The sequence below is a fragment of the Carassius carassius genome, chromosome 12, assembly GCF_963082965.1.
Source record: "Carassius carassius chromosome 12, fCarCar2.1, whole genome shotgun sequence".
NCBI classification, from domain to species: domain Eukaryota; kingdom Metazoa; phylum Chordata; class Actinopteri; order Cypriniformes; family Cyprinidae; genus Carassius; species Carassius carassius.
The window spans coordinates 4,002,315-4,029,023 of NC_081766.1; the positions used below are offsets into that span (position 1 = coordinate 4,002,315).

General features: G+C 39.3%; 1 protein-coding gene across 1 annotated transcript; it reads right to left on the minus strand.

The window, feature by feature from the left end:
• Positions 1 to 465: 465 nt before the first annotated feature.
• LOC132154514 (interferon-induced very large GTPase 1-like) lies at positions 466 to 16,144 on the minus strand. Its single transcript, XM_059563094.1, has 3 exons — positions 16,001 to 16,144; positions 15,008 to 15,102; positions 466 to 5,769 (listed from the first exon to the last, which is right to left on the minus strand). The coding sequence occupies exons 1-3, from the start codon at positions 16,002 to 16,004 to the stop codon at positions 1,048 to 1,050; spliced, it is 4,821 nt and encodes a 1,606-aa protein (XP_059419077.1). The 5' UTR covers positions 16,005 to 16,144; the 3' UTR covers positions 466 to 1,047.
• Between the last annotated feature and the right edge of the window lie 10,565 nt (positions 16,145 to 26,709).

A 26,709-nucleotide genomic window follows, 5' to 3' on the forward strand; every position in this document is an offset into this window, starting at 1 on the left:
AGACCCATAAGATAATGATTTTAAATCTAAAATAGTTCAAATGGCATAAAAAAACACGTGACATAACACAAGTTCAAATATATTTAGGAAATATAATAGCCTACTGTATAAAATAACCTATATAAATATTACACTGGTATATGCACAATATAATCTCCATATGAACAAACCATATTTAATCCTCCATTTTTTTTATTATTACATAAGCTATGCATTAAACAAAACAAACAAAAAAGAAAATCAAGCTTAATATTATTTACCAGGCTTTATTCAGAATTTACATCATCACACAATATAATAAAACCTATAAACCTGCAATATGTCTATATAACCATGAGTACAAATCAAAAATATTTTACTATGTACTATAAATGCTTTCAAAAGATTAACATGATTAACATAGGAAATCATCATGGTGAATTTTTTTTTATCCCTGGTAAGCAAAACATTATTGTTGGATTTTTTTAATCTGTTAACTATTGGTTTTCATCCAGAGTTCAGTAGATGTAAGATACAAGCAAAATGACTGTTTGCAAAATGATGTCCAATATGAAATTAAACAATGGTCTAATTTATCAGAGGCAGAGAAATACACTGCATCATCACATCCATCAATTTGCTAGAATACATCAGATCTAAAAAAAAGAGTCACAAAAAACATCTGTTCTCAATTTATGTTTATAAGCTGAGGATATGTTTTTTAATTTAGTAAATCATTAAACATTTCCCACTGGCTTAACAATGACATGTTTGTCTCTCTGAATGCTGATAGTACTGATCAACGCATCTATGGTTTATAAAAAGCTCAGCAGTGTTCACAACAAAATGTGACCGTATTTATACAAACACTGTCAGAAAAAAAATCTTATTTTAAAGCACAATGTAAAAACTTCCAGTCAGTTGTGTTGAGGCAAGTTGGAGTTAAACTGTGCAGGACAATGGCCATCCAGGAGCGAGTTGAGATACCCATGGTATTGTGTAAAACAGGATGTCAAAATATCATCTGTAATCAGGGACCTGAAAGGGTGTCATGTGATTACTTTTCCATTACATGTATTTATCCAAACTCTCCAGAGCTTCCTTTTTTGTGTATTGTTTCCATTCATCTGGTATCTCACCATCTCCTTGGAATGCTTTATTGTAGTACCTTTCCAGATCTTCCTGAAATCTGCACACAAACCACTTCCAGTAAAGCAAATCACTGAAGTCAGGGGTGATGCTCCAGTTAGCATAATTAAAACCTCCTTTTCTGTATTCTTTCCAGGGGACTGCGTCATCTGTGGAATTCGGATAGAAATATCGATCACTCGATACTGCTGTTGTGCAGATTTCAACAGCCAAATTTGTTGTTTCTCTGTAAGACCACCCATTCAGACCAATATTGCGGTGGAAAGAAACGCTATGGTCTCCTGGATGGTCTTCCATTGTGTTGGTGCAGATGGCTTTACAGAAAGGACACTGAACCCAGCAGCACTGACAGAAGTGCTCAATTAAAATCTCATCTGGTCCCTTTCTGCAATTTTCCATTATTATGTCATTGATGCTTTTAAAACTGTTCTGTAGGGATGTCATCTTCTCCTTCAGACTGTCACTTAAAAGCTTCTCAAGAAAATCCAAGTCTTTAATTTCACTGAGATCCACACATGAGTTCCCTGTGAGTTTCAGCTCATCTGTCAGGGCTGTGATGAAGCATCTGAACCACATGTTGCCGTCTCCACTCTCACTCTTGGCCTCCACTGTAGCTGCTTTCATTGCATTATTTACAGTCTGCTCCTTTTGTTTTAGATTTCCTTTGAAAATATTTAGAATTCTTTGGTTTTGATTGGTGAAGTATCTTTTGACTTCATTTTTAATAAATAGTTTAAAGTATGATCTGGGATTATGAATATATTTTATGTAATGCTTGAAGTCCTCCTTTTCTGCAAGGAATTTCAGAATGTGTTTCTCCAGATTTGGTCTGTTCTCACAAAACGCTGCTATGTCAGACCTCATCTGTGCTGCCAAACCTATAGCAGTTTCATTGTAAACTGCTTGTAGGATGGACGGTTCAAGATTGCTGCAGATTAATTTACTCTGTATGATTGCTGGTGTGCCTCTGTAGAAGTTCATAAAGACATTGCAATACTGAGTTTTTTGCTTCTCAAGATAAAGTCTCGGGTCATATGCTTCTCTGAATTCTTTGTGGAGCTCAGTAAACTCCTGTCTTGCAATGTCACAAACATGAAGACTGAGATCTATGGTAAACTCCTTTTTCAAGATGTAATTTTGGCTCTCTGATTGATGTTGCTGTACACACTTTTTAACACAATCTGTTATCTCCTGAATGTAACTATCATTATAGCCCCGTCTTCCAACTGGTGAATTCTTTGTTATTTTCTCAGTTTCCTGAATAATTTTATGAATCAGATTCCTTATTAAAGATTGAAATTCAGCATTTAGGCCCTTCTTTGAGCTCTCGGTATCTTCCTCTGAAGATGCAGTGTCAACAGGATATTCTGGATCCTTCTTTAGCATAATATAGTCACAATAATCACTCCGGTGGTCTATCAGTTCATAATCTTTCTGATTTAATCGCTCATGTACAAAAGTCAATTCATGGTTTTCCGATAGGATCTGCATCACATCCTCCCAAAAGTTCAAGTCTTCCAGCGGAGGAGTATCTTCCGTCATTTCAGTGACCCATATACTCCACATCGTGTCAAACTCCTCCTTCAGCATAAGTCCCTCTGTTCCTTTATTTCTCAGGCTCAAAGCTAGTTCCTTACTCTGAAGAAAAAGTTTATTTTCATACTCTGTCCTTCTTTGTTCCAGCTGCTCCCTGGCTTTTTTCTGTTCAATTGCTTCATCCAACTTTCGTTTTGTTCCCATCACAAGGTCATCATGAAGATCTTTGATTCTGGTTTCAAATCTTCCTCGCCACTGACACAGAATGTCTTTATCTCTGTCCTCAAAGTAAGACATGATTGATTTTTCTACTTGCTCTTTTGTCTTTCTCATTTCAGTCAACAAATCATTTTCCTGAACCTTAATGTTTCCATTTGCAATTCTGTTGTAGAATTTGTCTTCAATGGTCATCATGGCACTTCTGAGGCTCCACGTCCAGTCATTGTATTTAGTTTCCAGTTTTCTGTATACTGCAATCTCAAGTGTGTTTTTGAAGCTGAACACAAAGTTTTCATTCAGCAGTGCATTCCACAGATCATTAACACGCATTCTGAACTGAGACAGTGTAATGCCATTAGATTTGGAAGCTTTTGAGAGAATGCTGTCCTTTAACTCCTGAATATTTCTGCTGTAGTCAGGGTTCGGTGGTGCCATTGGTGGGCTGCCTTCCCAGAGCTGTGCAAAATACTTCACATCATTCTGAACATCAAATGTAATGACGTCACTGAAAAACTCTGTATCACAATCCTCCTCTTTTGCAGCGAGTTTAGTCATTTCATCCAGTTTCTCCTGCAGTCGTCTCCTTCCCTCCATGTTTTTCTCTCCGGCTGTAACATCTGAAACGTTCTGATGCACAAACATGCAGCTTGGATTCAATCTGATCTTCTTCATCCTCATGAAGGCCTGAACAACAATCTGAAGAATGTCCTGCATCTCAGCTGTGTTTTCTCCAAAGACATTGATCAATGTCATATTTCCAAGACCAACAACAAATGTGGCCATTTCATTATCGTGATTTCTTGTTGACCTTCCGGCCAGTTCTAGGCCACGAAGTCCCTCAGAATCAACAACCAGAATATAGTCAAACTTCAGCTGTGCTTTCATCTCCTCTGAGACTCTGACCAGCTGCATGAAAGCTCCTCTGGTGCATCTGCCAGCACTGACGGCAAACTGCAGTCCAAACATGGCGTTCAGCATGGTGGATTTCCCAGAGCTCTGAATCCCTAAAACTGACAACACATAGACTCTCTGGTCTCCCAGTTTCTGAATGAGTGCATCAAGAACAGCAGTAACCCAGATCAGAGGAACATGGGCTGCATCGCCATCCATCAGCTCCAGTGGAAATCCAGAGATCATCATCTCTGCTGCAAGACTTGGAAGAGAGGAGAAATTAAACTTCAGGTCTTTTTTGTTTTTCTTTACAGATGAATATGATTCATATACCTGACCGATCTCTCTCAGTATGTGCTCCAAGCCAAAGGTTGCAGCTTGTAGTTTCTTAGATACTCTCTCAAGTTCGACTTGTGCAGCTGTCATTTGCTGTGATTTATCATGTTTCTTTTTAAGATTTAGGACTGTTGACCACTTTTCATGATAGTCATGATGAAGGACTGAGACACTCTCAGTGGTATAATCATCCAGTAGGATACCAAGCCATTTAAGAAAATATACCGTCTCTTTTCCTAGTTGTGAATTCAGTTTTTGGATGAAGATGTGGATAAACTGACTTAAGACAGATTTTTGCTGCAGTTCACGGATTTTCTGCATTTCTGATTTTTTAGAACTTTTGTTCTTTTCAATGTTGCTTCCCTTATGTAGTTCTCCTAATGTAGGTCGATGAAGTTCTTTATTCTTCTGGCACCACTGATGCCATAGTTTCCCCTGAAATTGCAGGAATGAATCTTTGATTTTAGTCAGATCTTTATCCTTCAGTAAATTTATCATCTGTAGCGCTGCATCTTTTCCTTTCCTGCAAACATCATCGTTGACCTCATCTACTCTGATATTTGAGTGTTTAGCAATGTCTTCAGGCTTGAAAAAGGAACATGATTCAGTAGATAAAAGCACATTTTTTATAGCTCTTCTGACTTCGGATACAACTGACTGATTTCTGCCTTTTAAACCGATTTTGTATTTCCCTTTCCGCATTTCTGCGAGAGCAGAATTATTGTCAGTAAGAAGGCAGATGAGTGGCTTTGAGTCCTTGTAGAAGGTTTGGATCTTGGCCATGTTTTTGTCTTTCTTGTCAAGTTGTGGTAAAATAGCAACATTTACAGAGGCCATTTCAGTCAGGATATCCAGCTGTTTTCCATGGGCTCCTGCATCACCATGGAGGTTACAGAACACAACACAATGATTAAATCTGTCTGTTTTCTCTCCAGATGGACAGTACCAAGCAATCTCCACCACTCCATCCATCAGGACTCTGGTTCTGCTGCTGCCTGGGCAGTTCCTGTGGAAGAATGTGTTGTGTTTCTCATTGATCAGGCTGTTCATTAGTTGAGACTTGGATGAGGATGCAGGACCAAACCTGAAGAAAGCCACCATTGGGGTTTCTGCTTTGTAGACTGGCTGGATTTTGCCAGAAATTTTACCTGTATCATCAATTGTCTTCCAGCTCTTTTTGATTTGTCGAAATGTCCAGAGCGGGAACTCAATCTGTTGTGTGAATGGATTTGGTACAAGAAGAGGCAGAGCAAACTGACACTGTGAGAGTTTAGTCACGATGAGCTGCTTTAGGAAACTATCAGCACAATGAAACACAGCCATCTGAACATCCATTAAGTGTACAGGATCTGATTTGTTCGTTTCATCAGCAGGTTTTGCAGTTTCTTCAAAAAGATCATCATAGGCATCACCAACATCCTTAAATGAGTCACTGTCTGTTTGGTGTGCGTGATGTTGTTCATTATTCTCTTTAACCTGGAGGCCTCTTGCTCTGTAGTCCATCATCAGCAATTTTTGTAGGAAAATCTGTGGCAGCTCATCCTCTGCACACGACTCTGGGAACTGGGACTGTACATCTGACTGAAGGAAATCAACAGCTCTCAGGAGTCTGTGTTTGCTTTCAAGGTGAAGCCTTTTAATAAGTTGCTCTGCTGCAAGCTGAAAAATATCATGATACGTGTGAAAAGAATAATTTGTTAAAACGATTTCTAAAGAACATTTCAAAAATACGACAAGTAATAAAATATGAACATACTACAAAACATTTATGTATTTTAGCAAACAAGCATGGTTTATATGTTTATTATGATTGCAAAGAAGTATTTGAAAGATGTCAGAATAAAGTGTAGGTAAATGTAGGTTATTTAAAGTTTTGTCAAATGTTCAAGCAAAAGCCATTTCAGTACTTTTCTTATGACATGCTTTACTTATTCTCTCATCTCATCTGCACTTTTTTCATTTACACTTTTAACTCTCTTGCTCATGTAGCACCTCTAACCTGAATTTAGAATAATAGCTATATATCTATTACCTAGGCTCTGAGCAGTAATTGACAAGACTCACAAGGAGACGTGACCCTTTTTTTTTTTAAACAGAACAGCTGGCAGGTTTATTACACAATCACTGTGCAACACACTATTCACAGAATTATTTTCTCTTACATTAGAGAATACCCCAAAATAAAATAGAGCTCTTTCATTTAGGAAAAAAATAGGAAAACAAAATAAATTGTCCTTGGGAAAATAGAAAGTCAATCTACCCGGGTAGTAAACCAAAACACATTCAAGTTTCCTTATCTGAAATCCATGGAATCCAATATCCGAGGTCTGGATACGAATCAGTTCAGTCACTCCGCAGAAGAGAATCCGACACAGCTGGCCACACTACGTCCAAACGTTCCTTCTGTAGAATTTCACTCACTGGGACAGGCTCGCCATCGAAGTCGGTATGGTTTGGAACCAAACTGAATCCAGGATAAAAACCAATCTGAGGTTTCAGCAGAAAACACGATAAAGAACACCGTAAACCGTCTCCAACAATGCAATCCTCGGGTTACTAGTAAAAGATCATCTTATCCACACAACTCCTGATTAGAATTGACCAGATATTACTGTTTTTCGATCTATTTTCGCCACGTGAACTAGAGCTTTCTTTCTAATGCAACTTGATACAAAAGAGAATCCCCCAATGACGAATGCAAAAAACAGTGCTAGTGCACCCTCTACTGGCATCATGTAATTTGACACTCGACTAGTTAACCCTTTAGTGACAACATATTCTATATGGGTTACACACTCCCCTCCTAAATCAGCATGAGTCCCTTCATATGCTATAATATTCTGGCTCAAACACTTATAAGTTCTTTATGTTCATATTCACTAAATATACTGAGTGTTTGGTTGAAACTATCTAAAAGGTTTTGAGCAAATGAGATGAGGGGTTTTCCCAACTGTGGGTAGTGGAATCGGCCCGGTGCTCGCCTTGACCTTTCAGATCGACGTACAGACGTGTCGTCCACAACTTCTCCAAGTACTTCCTCATCTTGTTGATCACAACCATCAGGGATTTCAATGTCAGTTTTCTGTACTCCTATCTTATTATTTCCATCTTCTGGATCACCAAAATCCAACAAGGGAACATCATCATCTTCCAGAGTGATAGCTAGCATCACATTGCCTGGCTCAGGCAAGATCTCCACATCCTCAGTAGAAGGTTGTTCAACAGTAGTCTCTGGCTGGATTTCTCCAGCCTCTTCAAGACATGCCTCTGCTTCTTTTACCGGCAATGCCATCTCATTACCTGCCAAGAGCTCCTCTGGAGACTGGGGTGGTAATGTCTTGTTCAAATCACTCTTTCCGGGAAAATGGGCAGATGTATCCAGCTTTCTTTGGATGTCGTATACATTTGTGAACCTTTCCTCAGTAAAGACTGAGGATTTCACAGGAAAGACGGTGTAGTCATCTTCAGACTCACAATCTTCCTCTTCTTGCTGCGGAGGAGAATTTTGTCGTATCCTGGGACGATGTGTGGCCCTTGGCTTATCTGGTTCATCTTCTTCAGCTTCATACAACTGCCCACATGGTAACAGAAGATCCCTGTGCAGAGTGCGGATTGGACCATCTTGATTTACTGGCTGAACCATGTACACAGGTAAATCTCCCATCTGTTTCAGAACACAGTACGCTGCAGACTCCCACTTGTCAGCAAGTTTGTGCTTGTTGCGCAGCCGGACGTTCCTGACCAGGACTCTATCCCCCACTTCAAGGGTAGATTCTCTGACCCTCTTATCAAAACGGCGTTTGTTCCTGTCAGCAACTTTCTGTGCGTTTTCAATGGCTGTTTGATAACTCTCCTCTAACCTAGACTTGAGATTCCGCACATATTGTGAGTGAGATGCTGGTTTCCCCTCTCTGACAGGTAAACTGAATGCAATATCTATAGGCAACCTGGGTTGTCTCCCAAACATCAGCTCATAGGGGCTAAACCCTGTAACCTCATTCCTGGTACAGTTGTAGGCATGTGTGAGTGGTTTTACAAAGTCCCGCCAGTGACTCTTCTCCTTATCCTTTAGGGTACCCAACATGCCAAGAAGGGTGCGATTGAAACGCTCAACCGGATTTCCTCGCGGGTGATAGGGACTGGTCCGCACTTTCTTGATGCCAGCTATGGCACAGAGCTCTTTAATAGTATGAGACTCAAAGTCCCTGCCCTGATCACTATGCAGGCGTTCAGGAAACCCATAATGCACCAGGAATTGCTCCCACAGGCACTTTGCAACAGTAGTAGCCTTTTGGTCTTTAGTAGGTATGGCTACTGCGTACTTTGTAAAGTGGTCTGTGATGACCAGGATGTCTTTAGTGTTGTGGGTGTCAGGCTCAAGTGATAAGAAGTCCATGCAAACCAATTGCATTGGCCTAGATGTCTGGATACTAACAAGAAGTGCTGCTTTTTCAGGCAGAGTCTTTCTTCTAACACATCGTCCACATGTTTTGACCCTGTGCTCGATGTCAGCAGCCATTCGTGGCCAATAGAATCTTGACCTTACTAAGTCAGTTGTACGCTCTATCCCCATATGCCCCATGTCATCATGAAGACAAGTGAGTACAGTTGCCCTGAGTGACTCTGGAAGTACGAGCTGATAGGATGTTTTCTCTTCACACTGACGTTTCCTGTACAGTAGACCCTCTCGCATTTCAAGACGCTTCCACTCTTTAAGCACCAGCTTGAGGTCAGGGGAGTCAGGACTGATGTCACTGGGTACTTCGTCTCCAGCTTTTAACCAGTTAATGACATGGTTGATGATGGGGTCAGCTTCCTGTCGTTCTCTGAGTTCCACTTCACTAAAGGTGGGTACAGTTTCATGTCCTATTAAGTCTTCTTCACCATAGATGTCTGGTACAGCCTCAGCTTGGAGAGCCAGAGATTCAACCAACGTAAGGGAAGGTAAGTAGTTGTCTGGCTCTCTTAGAAGGTGTTTGTGACATACAGCTGTAACCACATCTGCAGGTAAGTTTAGATGATCAGCTGATGATGCCAAATGATGTGATGTGAACTGTTTTATCCTTTCTTTCTCTTCCAGTTCAGCGTCATCATCAACCAACATACCATGGGGTCGCCTAGAGAGGCCGTCGGCATCCTGATTGCTCTTTCCAGCCCTATACTTGATGTTAAAATTGAATGTGGAAAGGGCTGCAAGCCAACGATGACTAGCGGCATCTAGTTTTGCTGAGGTGAGTATGTAGGTTAAAGGATTGTTATCCGTTACGACAGTGAAGGTATTGCCATAGAGATAATCTTGGAACTTCTCTAGAATTGACCATTTTAAAGCTAGAAACTCCAGCTTGTGTGCTGGATACCTCGCCTCGCTACTTGAAAGGCCCCTACTGGCATAGGCAATGACCCGTGTTTGTCCGTCCTGCTCCTGATATAAAGCAGCCCCTAAACCAGTAGTGCTAGCATCTGTGTGCAAAGTATATGGTAGCTTTGGATTTGCAAACCCCAGGATTGGAGAGGAGGTCAGCTTTTCTATTATGCACTCAAAAGCTTCCTGACAAGCAGGTGTCCATCTTTCTGCGAACGGCTCTTTTGGGTTGTAATACTTCCCTTTACATGTCGTCATCTTCTGACTGTTTTTGAGAGGTGGGTATCCAGAAGTCAGATTGTTTAGTGGCTTAACTATCTTGGAATAGTCCTTCACAAAACGACGATAATAGCCAGAAAAGCCTAAAAAGGACTTCAGTTCTTTAAGACTCTGGGGCTTTGGCCAGGTTTTCAGTGCACTGACTTTCCCAGGGTCAGTCTCCACACCATTTCTTGAGATGACATGTCCGAGGTAATGCACAGAAATTTGAAAGAATTTGCATTTCTCGGGGGAGAGTTTGAGACCATTTTCTCTTAGCCGTTGCAGTACATGCAGAAGTCTGGCTTCGTGTTCCTCCAGGGAGTCTGAGAACACGATTAGATCATCAAGGAACACTAGCACCTCCTTCAGGTTAATGTCACCCATACATTTCTCCATTAACCGTTGGAAGGTGCTAGGCGCATTGGTTATTCCCTGTGGCATCCGATTGAACTCCCAAAAGCCCAGGGGGCACACAAAAGCAGTCTTGGCTTTGTCACACTCCTCCATGTCGATTTGGTAATAGCCTGACTTGAGGTCCATCACCGAAAACCATTTTGACCCTGTAAGGGCAGAGAATGTTTCTTCCAGGTTTGGTAATGCATAAGCATCCTTTATGGTCTGCAGGTTAAGCTTACGGTAATCGACACAAAGGCGGACATCACCATTCTTTTTCCTTACAACAACGATGGGTGAAGAGTAAGGGGACTCTGACTCTCGTATCACACCAGCTTCCAGCAGTGATTGCAAGTGTTTCCTCACAGCTTCATAATCATTAGGATGGATGGGCCGTGCTCTTTGCTTGAAAGGAGTCTCATCTTTTAGTTTGATATGGTGTTTGACTTTGGTGGCATGGCCAAAATCAAGGTCATGGTGTGCAAAAACGTCAGTATAACCGTTGAGCTTCTCAGTGATTCTCCTTTTCCACTCCTCTGGCAGAGGAGACTGACCAAAGTCAAACGTCAGGTTGCTTTGGGTGGTTTGACACGATGGAGAAACAGTGGCACTACAACAGTTCACAGTAGCAGAGTTTTTGTCAGGTAAGTGAACGTTTTCAAGGATCTGTTCGGGAGCATGAAGTTCTGCAATAACACAGTTTGCGGGGATTGTTATATCATGGTCTGTTTCATTCCTGATCCAAACAGGCAACTTCTGTTGGTGCTGCTGTAGAAGAGTGATGAGACAACAATCAATGAAAATCCCACCAGGTAAGGCAGAGGTTGTTGGTCGCTCCAGGACTGCCCATTTCTCAGTATTAGCAGAACTGACATTGGCATAACCTTCCACAGCAACTTTCTCATGTGCAGGAATGACTTGCTGTGTTTTTCCTTTAAGTGTCATGAGGCCAATTTCTCCAGTGGTGTTCAGCCTTTTCCGGAGCTCAAGTGCCCTGAGGATTTGTCTATAGTCATAGACAGTTGAAGTGTTTTTCCGAGTGTTGTTCTGGCAGTGTTCATCATATAGCACATCAAGTAAGTTAGTCCCTATCAGAACAGGTAAGTCACTGTTGGAGCGTAGATCAGGGACAACTAATGCTAATGTGGATACTTCAGGTGCAGCGTCAATGAAGTCTTTTGGGAAACCAATGCTGACTTCTACGTACCCCAAGTATGGAACAAACTGACCATTGGCACCCTCAACATCAAGTAGATTAAAAGGCTGGATTGGCTGCTTTGATAAGTGTTCTTTGTAGAATGCAATTGATACTGTGGTCACCTGAGATCCGGTGTCAAGGAGACAGTTACAGTTTACTCCTGACACAGTAACATTGCTGGTGCATTTCTCCCCTATTAACCCTTTTGGTATTTTAGACCGGTGCTTTGTGCTCAACGAGTAACTTGAAATATTCTGTTTAACATTTGGTTTGGGACGAGTGTGATTAGTCTTTGTTCCTGTTTGCCCCTCAACAGGAACAGAACCTAGTTTAACTCTGGCTGAGTTTGGGCTTCCCACAACCGCTGCTTCTCTCTGAGTTCTTTTCGTTTAGCCTCAACAACGACTGGGTTGGGTTCGTTGTTGCAGGAAGGGCTATATGTCCATCTTCACCACAGTTAAAGCAGTACCATGGGCGAGGTTTCTTGCCAGATTTTCCCACATTGTGCTGTGGTGATTTCTCTGCAGGCTCTTTCGGCTTAGATCTCTTTGACTTGAATGTCTTGGAGGTAGCCTTTGCTGAGGACTCATCCATAGATGCTTTCAAGGTTGCCAACTGGGCTTGAAGTTGTGCTATTTGTTTTTTCATTTTCTTTGTACCAACATTAGGGGTGTCTTCTGCAGCAGTAGCTGCTATGTCTTTCTCATCAATGTCAAAGTCGTACACATTCAGGGAGTTAGACTGGACTTTCGTTTTGGGACATCCAAGATGCTGCTTCATGCGGCAGGACTTGGCAGTTTGCTTGTCCTCTTCAGTTCGTAGTAAGAGCAACAACTCAGGAAATGAGGGTGGATTATTCTTTTTTTGTTCCAGCTGGAGATTTGTGATGAAGCTGTTGTTCCAGCATCCCCTGCAGAACTGTTTCAGCAGTTGGCGGTCTGAGTCTCCAGCAGCAATACCATTTCTTTTGACTACATTGCTCAATGTAGCCTGTAGTCGATGTAAGTAAGCAGATGGTTTTTCACCTGCGTTTTGGTTGGTGTTTAGGAATGCAGCAAAGAGTTCATCACCATCATCCACAGTACCATAAGCTGAGTCAAGAACACTCAGATAGTCACGGGAACTGGACTGAGGCCCTAGATGTTTCACAACATTGGCAGCTGGAGGAAGCAGGCTTTCTGAAATCTTTCTGACCACTTGTTTGTCAGAGACTGTGGTATCTGTGATGTAAAACTCTGCATTGCTACGCCAGGTGTCATAATCAACTTCTAGGCTTGGACATGGAGTTTTTCCAGAGAAAGGCCTCCACTTGGAAAAGCTATAAGGTGTTGATGACATATCATTGCTCTTCACGATGTGTTCTACCACCACTCTTTGGACTTCAGGTGTAGTATGTTGTTCAGGTGTTAGCTGGTAGGTTGCTCTACTACCACTATGTGGAACCTCATAAGCCTGTTTGAGCGGAAACGGGATGCTATCCATATTCATTGTCACTTTGGACTGAGTAGTTGGCTCAGTTGGGGTCTGGTCAGTTACTGGGGCTATCACTGTATTTGTATCAGGGGTATACAGTGGGGATATGTTGACCAAGGGGTCTTCATGCTCAAATGGCCGGTCCTGCTTTGCAGAGTGTTGAATTCTAGCCAACTCCTCTAGCAGTACTTTCTCAAAATCTGTACCACTCATTTTTGCTACATCTTTTAACTCAGAAAGGTAGGACTGGGTTAAGCTTGATCCTACATTAGCAGTGTAAATGCTAGATAAAAGCTGGATGTGGTGAACAATGTTAGGATCAGAAGAGGGTCTGTGACATGGTAAGTCACTCTGGAGTGTTTGAATAGCTGCGCCAAATTGAAACTCAACAACAGCTGTGTTCTTGAAATCAGGATCAGAACTTTCTATCTTAACTACTCTTTCAATGGACCCATATTTCTCCAAAAAACCAACCACCTCATCATCTACATCAGTACCAGAAAGCCCACTGATTAGGACTGAATTGGGCACCTTAATGTTCTTAGACTGAATAACATCCATGCTGCAGTAAGTAAAATTGCAAAACAACCCAAAAAAATAAAACACATAAATTTACAGTCTAAGAGATTATGATGAATTGTGAACAAATGTGCCAAAGCTGTTCTGTATAAATATAGATATAACCACAAACTGCTCCTGGCTGGACTCGCCAAGCTTTATGTAGCACCTCTAACCTGAATTTAGAATAATAGCTATATATCTATTACCTAGGCTCTGAGCAGTAATTGACAAGACTCACAAGGAGACGTGACCCTTTTTTTTTTGAAACAGAACAGCTGGCAGGTTTATTACACAATCACTGTGCAACACACTATTCACAGAATTATTTTCTCTTACATTAGAGAATACCCCAAAATAAAATAGAGCTCTTTCATTTAGGAAAAAAATAGGAAAACAAAATAAATTGTCCTTGGGAAAATAGAAAGTCAATCTACCCGGGTAGTAAACCAAAACACATTCAAGTTTCCTTATCTGAAATCCATGGAATCCAATATCCGAGGTCTGGATACGAATCAGTTCAGTCACTCCGCAGAAGAGAATCCGACACAGCTGGCCACACTACATCCAAACGTTCCTTCTGTAGAATTTCACTCACTGGGACAGGCTCGCCATCGAAGTCGGTATGGTTTGGAACCAAACTGAATCCAGGATAAAAACCAATCGGAGGTTTCAGCAGAAAACACGATAAAGAACACCGTAAACCGTCTCCAACAATGCAATCCTCGGGTTACTAGTAAAAGATCATCTTATCCACACAACTCCTGATTAGAATTGACCAGATATTACTGTTTTTCGATCTATTTTCGCCACGTGAACTAGAGCTTTCTTTCTAATGCAACTTGATACAAAAGAGAATCCCCCAATGACGAATGCAAAAAACAGTGCTAGTGCACCCTCTACTGGCATCATGTAATTTGACACTCGACTAGTTAACCCTTTAGTGACAACATATTCTATATGGGTTACACTCAGCTTCCTCTAAACATTTATGCAACATTTAGTACTGTTTCTCCTATCTGATAGCCGAGTCGTTCCGATGGTGCTGTGTATTTTTCAGTGACTTCAGTGAAAGTTCAATTGTTACACCAATAGGTGGTGGTATCTTTATGACTGAATCAGAGCAGAGCAGGTGTTTTCAAATCATTTTATATGAGCCAATCAACACTCTTAAGTGGTTGACTGTAAGACAGAGAGCAGAGAAGTGTTGATAATTGGTGAAGAACTTTAAGAACTGCTAAACTTTATTCAAAAGCCATTGAATGGCAGGCAATCACCATAAGGTGCAGGTAACCATATTTGTCTGGATCATTTAAAAATATGCTGTTTGTGCTGGAGATTTAAAGCGTGACTATATACTGTATATATATTTTTTTGACATAGGCTATTATTATATTTAATTCAGATTTCAAATGCAGTTTGGACATTTTCATTGTGACTTTACTGTCACAGTATCTTTACTTATTGCCCACTTGGAAACAAAGCTTGTCTTTTTCCAGCTCATGTGTACTGTAGTGTATATATCACATTCATATCAGCTGCAATATAAATACACTCTTAACACACCCGTGGCTTGGGCATATCTACTGAAGTATCATTGATAGATTTGATATAACAGATATGTTATTGCTCATATATCTTTTAATTGTTACCTTTATTCTGTGTCCTTCAGTTTCAGTCTGGATAAAGCTCCCAAAAAGCTGTGCATTAGTGTCACTTAGGCCTATGCTCGTTCCTGTGTCTGTGTCTTGATTTCAAGAAAAGAGGCAAAGATTAATTGACAACACTTTACAATAAGGTTTAATTTGTTAACATTAGTTAACAACATTAGTTTGCATGAATAACTTACATGACAGCATTTATTAATCTTAGTTAATGTTAAGTCCAACATTTACTAATAATTTATTTTAAGATCAAAAGTTGTATTGGTTGTATTAGTTAATGCACTAATGTTAACTAATAAGACCCTATTATAAAGTGTTACCAATTAATTTGGATTTGGAACTGCTTTGAACTTCAATGCCAAAGCCTGATTTTACTGTATATACTGTATATTATTCCAATAGTACTATGCTTTAATTAGTAAGTAAAAAGGCAAAAGGCTGTGCTGTATTGTGAAAACAGTAATGTCTGAAGGGTAACCATGCTAAGTGTGGCTTCTCTGTCTATGTCCATCAAATAAAATGATTTCCCAAGTCAGCTTATGTACCTCATTATTTTTTAACAAACCAATTTGAATGCAGTTTATCACCACAGAAAAAAAATAGAACTTTTTTTTTAAATTTCTAATTTTTTAACAGGTCATTATGTTTATTTCATTTTTATTCATTAGTTGACCAATAACATGATCAAGATGATGTGATCTCACATGATCAGCCTCATGTGAGCCAATAATGATGATCACTGAGACACAATGTTCTGATATCTTCCTCTGTATTGGAACAATTATGGAAAATTTTCTTTCTCCAAGTTAGGAGTGGTCCAAATACTGGAACAGTAAAATTGGGATCACTGTGATCTAAATTAAACACCACAGAACTGTTCTCAAATATACAATAGGAACGAACACAACCACAATAAAAAATAAAATAAAATATAATGTAAGAGTTGTTCTTACTGGTATGGTAGCAATTCTCACTTCTTACCCATGTTGCTGTGAGATGAATCATTGAAGTCTGAGGGTTTGGGTGCTACACTTATGTTTGCATGACCACCAGATCTAGAGTTACTCCCTTCTGCTGGTGTCACATTATTCACTGGTTTCACATGATCCTGGAGAAAGAACAACAAATCAGTTTGGTATTACCAGTTTTCTACATGTGTACAAGAGAAAAAAAAAATTATAATTTGGCTTGATTTGAAGTGAATGGACTTGAAGTTAGCTGCAAATGAAATTCTATTTTATTGGTTGAGTCTGGGTCATAATTGAATTTAAGTTTTCTGTATATTTTCCATCGTGTAGGTGGAGGATTATCCATGACATCATCTGGATCTCGATCATTTACTTGAGGGTTGTCCAGGACGTCATCTGGATGTTGATGTGTCCGTGGAGGAATCTCATCATCTGAATCTCTTGTTAACATGTCCATGACAGGCTCATCTATCTTTTTTTTTACTGAAAAGAAAAATGAACATTTACCGATCTGGTAGATCTGATGCCTAATTAAAAATCACTACAATGTATTATTAGTTCTTTTTAACATGTACTGATTAACAAGTGTTAATTAGGGCTGTCAACAGAGATGAAAAACTCCACTTAATTATTTCCAAAATTCTAATTCTTAAAGGGGTCATAAGATGCTGCTGTGTATTTGGTGTAATGAAATGTGTTTATGTGCTTTAAGGTTAAAAAAAAACATTATTTTCCACATACTGTACATTATTACATATCCTCTATGCCCTGCCTTTCTGAAATGCTTTGGTTTTTACAAGGCTCATCGCTCTGAAAAGCGAGTCTGAATGCCTCAAGCGTGTGATGCAAATATTAAAGTGACGTGACATACAGCCAAGTATGGTGACCCATACTCAGAGTTCGTGCTCTGCATTTATTTAACCCATCCAAAGTGCACACACACAGAGCAGTGAACACACACACACACACTGTGAACATACACCCAGAGCAGTGGGCAGCCATTTATGCTGCGGTTCCCGGGGAGCAGTTGGGGGTTCGGTGCCTTGCTCAAGGGCACCTAAGTTGTGGTATTGCCAGCCTGAGACTCGAACCCACAACCTTAGGGTTAGGAGTCAAACTCTCTAACCATTAGGCCATGACTTCCCCCAATCTGGCAATCCACAGTGCAAAGTTGATGTATTTCCTCAGCGACCAGCACGGATCAGGTCCAGATCTTAAAGTGATCTTAAAGTCCAACTGAAACCGAGGGAATTTTAGGGAATGGGAAAATTGTTTTGTGAGTACCACAACCAAAAATGCACCTCCTCAACATCTCTCCTTTCACGTGTCTACTGTCAGTTGGAGGGGCGTGGTTAAAGGCGCAATATGTAATTTTTCTGCTTTAAAAATAGCAGATATCACTATATCTATGTTATATATATTTTTTAGTTGTGTACTTACATTATCCCGAAAGTTTCCACGAACTTTCAAATCCAGAGAAAATTATAGTTTAATTAGAAGACACGGCACGTTTCTTTATTTCCGTTTTGTCGCCCGTCTGTGGCGTCATATAAACTTTGACCCCTCTAGTTTATCTAACTTCCTGCGGAACCGCCAAATACAAAGGTGAACAGAAGCAAAGACGAGATGAAGAAGAAAAAGTAGTAGCTAGTCTTGATCGAGACTATTATATTTTATATTTATATTGTTTATATTCGTATTTATACTTCAATCAATAACTTAGTTATGGATCATGATTATGCTTTGCCTGCACGTTCTGTGAAGCGCAAACGTACGGGTGAAATAAATGACCTGAGAAGGTTTTGGGACAAGAGAACAAACAAGACACGGGTAAATATTGGAGTTGCATTTCCAAGAGAGAGCTTCGTGACAAGCTGAAACTACAGAGAGATGTTTGCATTCTAATAAACAGGTATGCATCCATTCAGCTAACTGTATCTATCCGTATATTTTGTGAAACGATGATGTCTTGTGTAAAACGCAGACGGACTAGCTCTCATGTAGTATAATGTAAATCTACATGTGTTCTATATCTAGCTGGATAAAGTAGCTTTTTTAAACATATATTGTGTTTTATACATATATTACTACTAGCTAGATGGAATATTGATTTGATAGGGGTCTGATAATTCATATATCTCTCCGTTCGAAAAGACGTGATTGTCAAAATACTAGGCTGCTGCTGCTGAAGGTGAAGGGAGACCACTGACAGACCATGCAGGCTCTTGTCTTCATGACAACAATATCTATACTTCATGTTGAACATAAATATAAAGCCTACTGATAAAGGACACCGTCAACAGTAGGCCTATTGACGGCAAAATAGACGATGTTTGACAGGTGCAATATTTGAAAATCGATAATTATTTATGTATTTTTTAAATTACATTTATATCTGAATTTATGTCAACCTATAGACTTCAAACATCAAAATGTCATGAATTAATATGTATTTGTGTACAAAATTACATATAAACATATTTTCCTATTATACTTTGCCTGGAAACGGTTCCAACACGCGTGCGTGTCGCGTGAAAAATAGGCGTCGGTTCTATTTCTAGCAAGCACGCGTTTTCCGCGCGCCTTGAGCCGCGCCTGAGACACGCGTCTCATACAGGCAGTCTGCAAGCTCTAACCTATTAACATGGGAGCCGAATTAAAAACTGACACGCCACGCAGCTGAGACGCTTGCGCCACGCATCCAGTGTGTCGCCGGCCTCAGTTAAAATGAGTGAGGAATGTGGGGAGCGACAGAGCGCGTGTTCCAATGAACTACAACTCCCATGAGCCTACGCTCTTTACCGACGTCATCAAAGTACGTCTTATGTTATTATTTTGATTGATGACCCCTGGTGGCCAAAAATTCCATACTGTGCGTTTAAGGATGCTAAGCAGACACCACTGATCTATATATGAGATCAGTGGCAGACACCTAAGTCATCAAGGGAAGGTCCTCCAATGCAGAGGGGAGGGACATTTTCAGATTTTGATTAAAGATTACAAAGCCAAACATTTTTTTTGTCCGGATTGACTTGCATGGATGAATTGTTCACCAAAAAACGATCAATTTAGTAATCAAAGTAAACAAATAAAGTAAATATGGTCAAATTTTGATTTCAGTTGGACTTTAAGATCATTAAATGTAATAAGATTTTAATAGACTTTACATTTACAGGAAAAATTAATGACAGTAACCTGTTAATATGTTCAGAAAACTGGACGTGTTCCTCTGACCAGCTGACCGTTTTGTTCTTTTGTTTCTATTTATTTTCTATAATTATATAAATTTTTCTAGTAAAAATTAAATACATTAAACTTAAATACATTAAGTTGCCTTAAATACATTAAACTTAAATACATTAAACTTAAATGTATTATTATTTATTTACTGTTAGCAAACAGCAGAGTATTCTTGTGGAAATTTCTGATACCACTAAAACTCCCCCCTTACCTATACGTAACCGTGACCCTAAAATATGTTATATTGCATATATTCTCCAGTGTATATATTCAAATTTTTCCCAGTGTTTTACCATTTCAGGAAGTTTACATTAATGTAAAATTATATGTTTTCATATCAAAGTTAGAAATCCCAGTATTGTGACAACACTACTATATTTTAAATTGTTTTTTTTTATTATTATTATTAAATATATCATTAAGAGTACATATTATTAAGTGAGTGAAGTGACATTCAGCCAAGTATGGTGACCCATACTCAGAATTCGTGCTCTGCATTTAACCCATCCAAAGTGCACACACAGAGCAGTGAACACACTGTGAACACACACCCGGAGCAGTGGGCAGCCATTTATGCTGCGGCGCCCAGGGAGCAGTTGGGGGTTCGGTGCCTTGCTCAAGGGCACCTAAGTCGTGGTATTGAGGGTGGAGAGAGAATTGTACATGCACTCCCCCCACCCACAATTCCTGCCTGCCCGAGACTCGAACTCACAACCTTTCGATTGGGAGTCCGACTCTCTAACCATTAGGCCACGACTTCCCAATATTAGATAACTATAGTGTAGGCCTGCTCACTGTAATGCTAATTATTTTAGGAGATCAGAGTCTCCAGCCTGCCTTACAAATCTGTAGTTCACTGATGTTTCCTCTTCCTGAATTTCTTAAAGGGGTCATATGATGCGATTTCAAATTTTCCTTTCTCTTTGGAGTGTTGCAAGCACTTGGTGTATGAAGAAGATCTGTAAAGTTGCAAAGACTAAAGTCTCAGATCCAAAGAGATATTCTTTACCAAAGTTAAGACTCAAGATTTTTCCGCATTTAGTATTCCGTTTTTCTCTCGGAAATACGTCACAACCGAGCGCCAACCTCCCGCTCTCTCTCGTGAGGCCAATAAGGAAGTGACTAAAACTGCAATTCATCGACTGGCCGCTTGAGGCTGGCTGCAAAAGGGAGTCAGTCCCATAGACTCCCCATGTTAAAAAGCCCAACTTTACAGCAGGAAAAAACATGTTTACAGCCTGGTTCAAAAAATGATTTTGGTCTAAATAGCTAATTTTGCCCTTCATGACAACTGTGAGGGGGTGAATTTTTTTATAACTCATCCGTTTAAATTATATTAAGATTTAAAGTTCTAATTTAAACTAATTTAAACTACTTTAAAATAATTAAGGGCGTGGCCACTTGAGTGACAGGGAGATTTCCGCTGCTGACACTGCCGTCGCGCTAGGTGGGCGTGGCTACAGCAACTAGCTCCCGCCTTTTTGCCCATTTTTGATTGTCCGGGAGAGTCGCACGGTGACGCGCTGCCAAGATGGCGACGGCCCGCTCTACACACTTTAGGCTTCAAAAACTCTCTTCAGTAGTCTACGGGTGACGTCACGGACACTACGTCCATATTTTTATACAGTCTATGGTCACAACACTGGAGAAAAGTCGTTTGCAACTTCTGGTTCACGCTGACTTTAAATACATGATGTATACATAATAAATACATACATATTTCAGTAAATATAGTTGCCTCCTTGCTGATGCACTTCATTATGCACGCCCATTATGTCTTTTAAGTGTAACCGTGACTCGACTGCTGATAAAAAAATCGTTTGCGCAACAGAAACAAGCGCATTTTTTCCCCAATAAATTTACATGAAATTAGTTTAGTGGAGTTTGATTGCCTAAAGCTTCCAATGACCGCAGTGAGGCTGATCACACAGGACAAAGTTCAAATTATAAATTAATCTAAAAACCCCAAAACTTAATAATATATTTGTTCATATAACAACATTACACAACAGCTAAATTTAAGAGAATTCCACTAAATTCTCAGAAATGTGAGTCTATTCGTTTACACGCTAAATGGAGATAAACAAACGTCTTCTTCTGCTGCGCTTTGTTCCTGTAGTCGACAGCGCCCTCTAGCGGTTTGATTTCGTGGTTGCAGAAAGACAGACGGACAAGAAACAAGAAGAGACATCAACGCCTGTGCTGTGCAATAGCGAACGTTGTCTCTCAAAATGTGTATTTGAAGCTTTGTTTATTCGCCAAAACATATAATCAACATCATTTGTTAGAATTGAAATTAATCGCAGTACAAATGCATACCTAAGCGAGGGTGGCAAATGCTATTGTTCGGTCTTTTACCGAGAACCGTTGCACCCCTAATATAAATACATGAAACGTTAAAGGTCCCATGATGTGGATTCTTATAAATAAAAAAAATAAAAAATTTTAATGTTTTTTTTATGTTTCCTGAAGTGTACTCATATTGTTAGTAAGATTTTTTACATTTAAAATTTAGAAATAAAAGGCATTGTTATGTCCTGATTTTAGCCAAAGTCCTTTTAGGCAAGTCGTGCCACTCGGCCGCCATCTTGGCAACGCCTCCGGGCAGCAATTTCAGACTAACAAGACCAGGCTCCTATCTAAATGAATGGGCATAGAGTCAGAACTGCACTTTCACTGGTCACCGGGACATAAAAACGGCATGTATAGAAACAGCAGAAAAATTTTGATGACTTTGCCCCAAAATAAGGTTTAAAACACCTTTTTCTCCACAGGTTATACCTTTACGCATGCGCAAGGGTTCCTCAACTGTGCGCATACGTCAGTGGAACCAGACGATAGGCTTAAATGTTTCCCGGCTTGACTGTTAAAAGCAGATGATTGGCTTTCCAGTGAGAGGGGCGTGACAAGTGCATACAACCGCCATCTTTGCAGTTACGGGTTTTTCTTATATAGTTGTATTGAGGATTGAGGAAGTGGCATGTCTCTTATAAATTGTCTCTGTTTTAGCCCTCTGTTTGAAGGGGCGTGTCTGCTGTGAGACTCAGAGTAAACGCCAACTGTTGTGATTAGCTGACATCTTTACATTCGAAATGCGGAACCCCTCTCAAATACTTTTACTACGTTTTTTTTTTTACTATTACAACTGTCGAGATTAACGAATTGTGGAAGTGTTGATTATAGCATTATTTTTTAGATCTTTTCCCATCACATGAAATGCTGCAGTGATGAGCATTGAGTAGACAGATTATGTTTATTGCGTGAATGCAGTGATCTCGTGAACCTGGAGAGAAGACAATGCTGAATAAAGTCGTAATTTTTGTTATTTTTGGACCAAAATGTTTTTTCGATGCTTCAACAAATTCAAACTGACCCTCTGATGTCACACGGACAGCTTTGATTGTATTTGTATTACCTTTCTGGACATGGACAGTATACCGTACACACAGCTTCAATGGAGGGACAGAAAGCTCTCAGACTAAATCTAAAATATCTTAAACTGTGTTCAGAAGATAAACAGAGGTCTTATGGGTTTGGAACGACATGAGGGTGAGTCATTAATGATATAATTTTCATTTTTCGGTGAACTAACCCTTTAACACTGTTATTTACTTGGCAGTCTATGGGACAGTCTCCAGGATTTCATCCAAGATATCTTAAATTGTGTTCCAAAGACAAACTGAGCTTTTATAGATTTGTAACAACATGGGGGTAAGTAATTATTTACAAAATTTTCATTTTGAGGTGGAGTAAACCTTTAATGCAATAAACACACAACTGCTAACACATTTGGCATATCTGTGTTCTTCAAGCCATCTTGGGTATTTTAATAAGAATAAAGTATATTTATAATGCAATAATAATCAACAGAGAATTTAGCACAGTATAGAACAATGGTTTTCAAACCAGTGTATTTTTTTTCCTGCCTTTTTCTGTGATAAGAAATCACATCAGATCACACAAGGAAGTTATTTCAAACACTCGACTTACATTATGAAAAGGGTTTTGAGTATTTTGTTGCACAACAGGTTTAAAAATGCTTCTCACTGCTCTGTGGTGTGCGTAAACTTGGTGCAAAGAGAATGAGAGTAGTATCAGTGTATCAATACTGAAGAAAATGAGAAACCTGTTGACACTGTTTCAGATATTTCAGTATTGATATTTATAGAAAAATCTAAATTTTTGACAGCACGGAAGTATACATACATGTGAATGTTATAAATGATCTCCATGTGAATAAACAGCCGAAACACTGACAAACTAAAAAATCAATCAGTCAATCACTGGAAAAGTTGAACAGGTAAACATTCAAGAATACACTGCTGGTGAAAATAAAGTGTGATTTAATTCTTACTCAGGCAGCCTCATTTGATCATATAGCTAACCGCCTCAACTCATACCGTTCCTATATCCAACATGTCATCTAGACTGATGAAGCAAATACAAACCGAAAGTGTGAGCTTTAGAGTAAAAGATTTCCTGTTCCAAAACAAAAAACAAAAACAACAACAAAAAACATGTTATATTTGACCATAAGGTGTCTTCTACAAATTTCTAAACTGCACCTTTAATTCCTTATTGTATGTGATTTGCTCTTTGTGTAGCCTATGTTTATGAGAAAACACTTAACATACATAAAAGTGAGCAAAGAAGGGTAAGATAAAGATCCTCGAGAAACAGCTTCTTACCTGTATATAGTCGCGAGTAGAAACTATGAAAACTGAAAGAAAAGAAAATCACAGTTACAACAATACACATAGACAAATACAACACGTATACGCATAAAGTGAATAGACCATTATGGTATTTAGAAAAACTACTGATGATGTGTTTTGTGGGTGGAACCTACCTGTTGTCAGAATGTGACCGTTTTGCAGAAGTAGTCAGATGTGAGCGCCTACAATTTTTACTACATGAATCATTCGGATGCCTTCTCCAGTTATTTTAATGGTTTGCCAGCAGAATACAGGTTGACTTACACTAACAAGCATACACAGCAATATGGAGTGAGTTTTCCTTTCCTGACCCATAGACCCACTGGGCTACTCACTGTTGGGTCTAAGGACACGGAATGAGGCTTTATGAGGATACAATTCTGCAGTTTTGACTGGTTTTAAATTCTCATCTTCAATACTGCATAGACTGAGTAGCAACATAAATTAGATAATAAAATAGTTAAATATAGTGTTATGTAGGCCTATTGTACTGCTTTGATCTGTATGCTATTTGCAATGGTTACTATACTATTTTTTATAGTGTGATTTTTGGTGAATTGCATTAAATCAGTAAACTTTTTGTGACGAGTAGGGCGGGGCCGAGAGCCGTGGGAATGGGGCGAGGCCGGTGGAGTGATTGAGAAATGAGTGACACCTGCTCGACCCACCGGTCTTGAGTCCCACGGAGGAGATGGAAGGATATAAAACAGGAGCGATGACAGTGAAGGACGAGAGAGGACCAGGCCTGGATTTTAGTTTGTGTTTTGGTTTTGTTTGTGCGCGGCAATCGGCCGTGAGGGGATGCTGCGCTGTTTTATGTTTATTTTGATTATTAAAGTTTGATTTGATTGTCCGCCGGTTCCCGCCTCCTTCTTCCCGATGATTATGGAGTTTTAATGCGTTACACTTTTATACAGGCATCATAAATAGTATAATAATAACAATTATTACAAAATCATGTATGGACATATATGAATATGATAAAGTTATAATTACTTTGTGTTAAGTAATAATCTATATTAACTGCCTTTGAGATAAATGGGAACGGCTAGCCTATAGAGCTCATAAGAGAACATCAATTGTTTGTTTATTGTTTATTGTACAGTTAGCCCCACTGAGATAGTAAAATCTCTTGTTCAACAGAAACATGGTCAAGAACGTAAATTTAAAAAGCATAGAAATACGCATAAAGAGGTATGATGATTACATAAAACTATTAAAGTCATGGGGGGAGTAGTCTCAGTCTCAGACGTCATGCCCATGGACCGTTGTCTAAAAGTCTGATGCATATGGCACACAAAAGTGGAAAGACTTCAGGAGGGTCAAAGTCGTCATCAGATTGGTTGAATTCTACAGGATTTCCACAAGACATGTGGGTCGCGTTCTTTAACGTTCCACCTGGAAACAAAGTTACAGTGGCACCAAACCCCATCTAGAAAGAAGAAAGCCTAATGTTTACAACTGTTATAATGAGCACTTATCAGTATCAACTAAACGCTGGATTTTCTAAAGTATGTGAAATATTTAAAGTTCACGTCATAGAAACTTTAAAATATGTCCGAGAGTTTTAAACACCGGTCTGTTATTGGGACATTTTCATGCCTCAAAATGTGACGATGAACGAAATGAACTGTTATTGGTTTTTTGACATGTCGGTCAAACGGCCTCATCGGCAGGCCTTGGACAATGAAAGCTGCCATGAATTCCAGAGCTTCATCTGAAGGTCTGGCTATGTGAGACTATGAGGGGAGCAAAAAAGGACTCATTTTTTAACTGAAGTTCTTTTGAATCACAATAGTAAAAGTGTCTGTATAATTCAACAAGAGTTATGAGGTCAGCTAGTTAAATTCAGACATAAAGTTCTGTCCAGTCAATCATCAAATTGTTTTTACTCCGCAGAGTGTAATCTTTAGCAGTCAAAAGCAGATGAAGGTGTATGGTTTTGTCCTACTGTAGGTGACAGAGGTACATGTATCTCCTGTCATTTTCTAGGTCAGAGTCTGAAGAGAAATAAAACAAACCATCACAGATCATCACAGAGTAGTTGGGTAATTCTAATTTCTTGTTGTCTGAAGCTTCATTTATCTGTGACTTATTCAGCATGGGTTTGGACATGACATTTATTATCTGACATCTTCAGGAATGGAGATGAACAGTCATTTGAATCTCACCTCAACATCATCGTAGTCTGTTTGACACCTGAGAGGTCAGAATCTAAGTTTACTGCTCAGACTATAGGTTGTGAGGAAACATGTTCGTTTGCATTTGATACTGTAAGATTTTAGCCGCAAAAAGATAAGATTTCTCTCATGTAACAGACTGACAGCCTACAAGTTTAATATTGATCAGTATTCTGGATTCACTAGACTGCTCTTACTATTATGAAAAGACAATTTAGACAGGGTTTTTTTTCTGTGGAATTGTATATAGTTTAAAGAAACCTAGTGCAGTCAAAACACAAGCAAATATTTTAAAAGAAATCTCTTTAAAAAATTATAATAATAATTTGGTGCATTTAGGGGAATTTTAAAGAGTCTTTTTTGTGCTCAGAATGATAATGAACTACAAAACTAGACATAATGATGATGAATCTGGGTTTAATATACTATTGACAATTTTTAGGCTGTGTTACATTAATCATGTTTGCATTTTTTCTCAATATAAACCTTGTAGCTAATTTTACTCCATATTAATTTTCATAATCCAACATTCTTTTAGTACTAAAGAAACTGTTACAGGTATAAATATGACATCATTTTTTCTAAAG

What these genes read in the sequence shown, in the direction of transcription:
- LOC132154514 (XM_059563094.1), bottom strand. An exon ending in CTGAAGGACACAGAATAAAG is followed by an intron (nt 5,770 to 15,007) that starts GTAACAATTAAA and finishes GATATTTTTCAG; the next exon opens with CTTGCAGCAGAGCAACTTAT.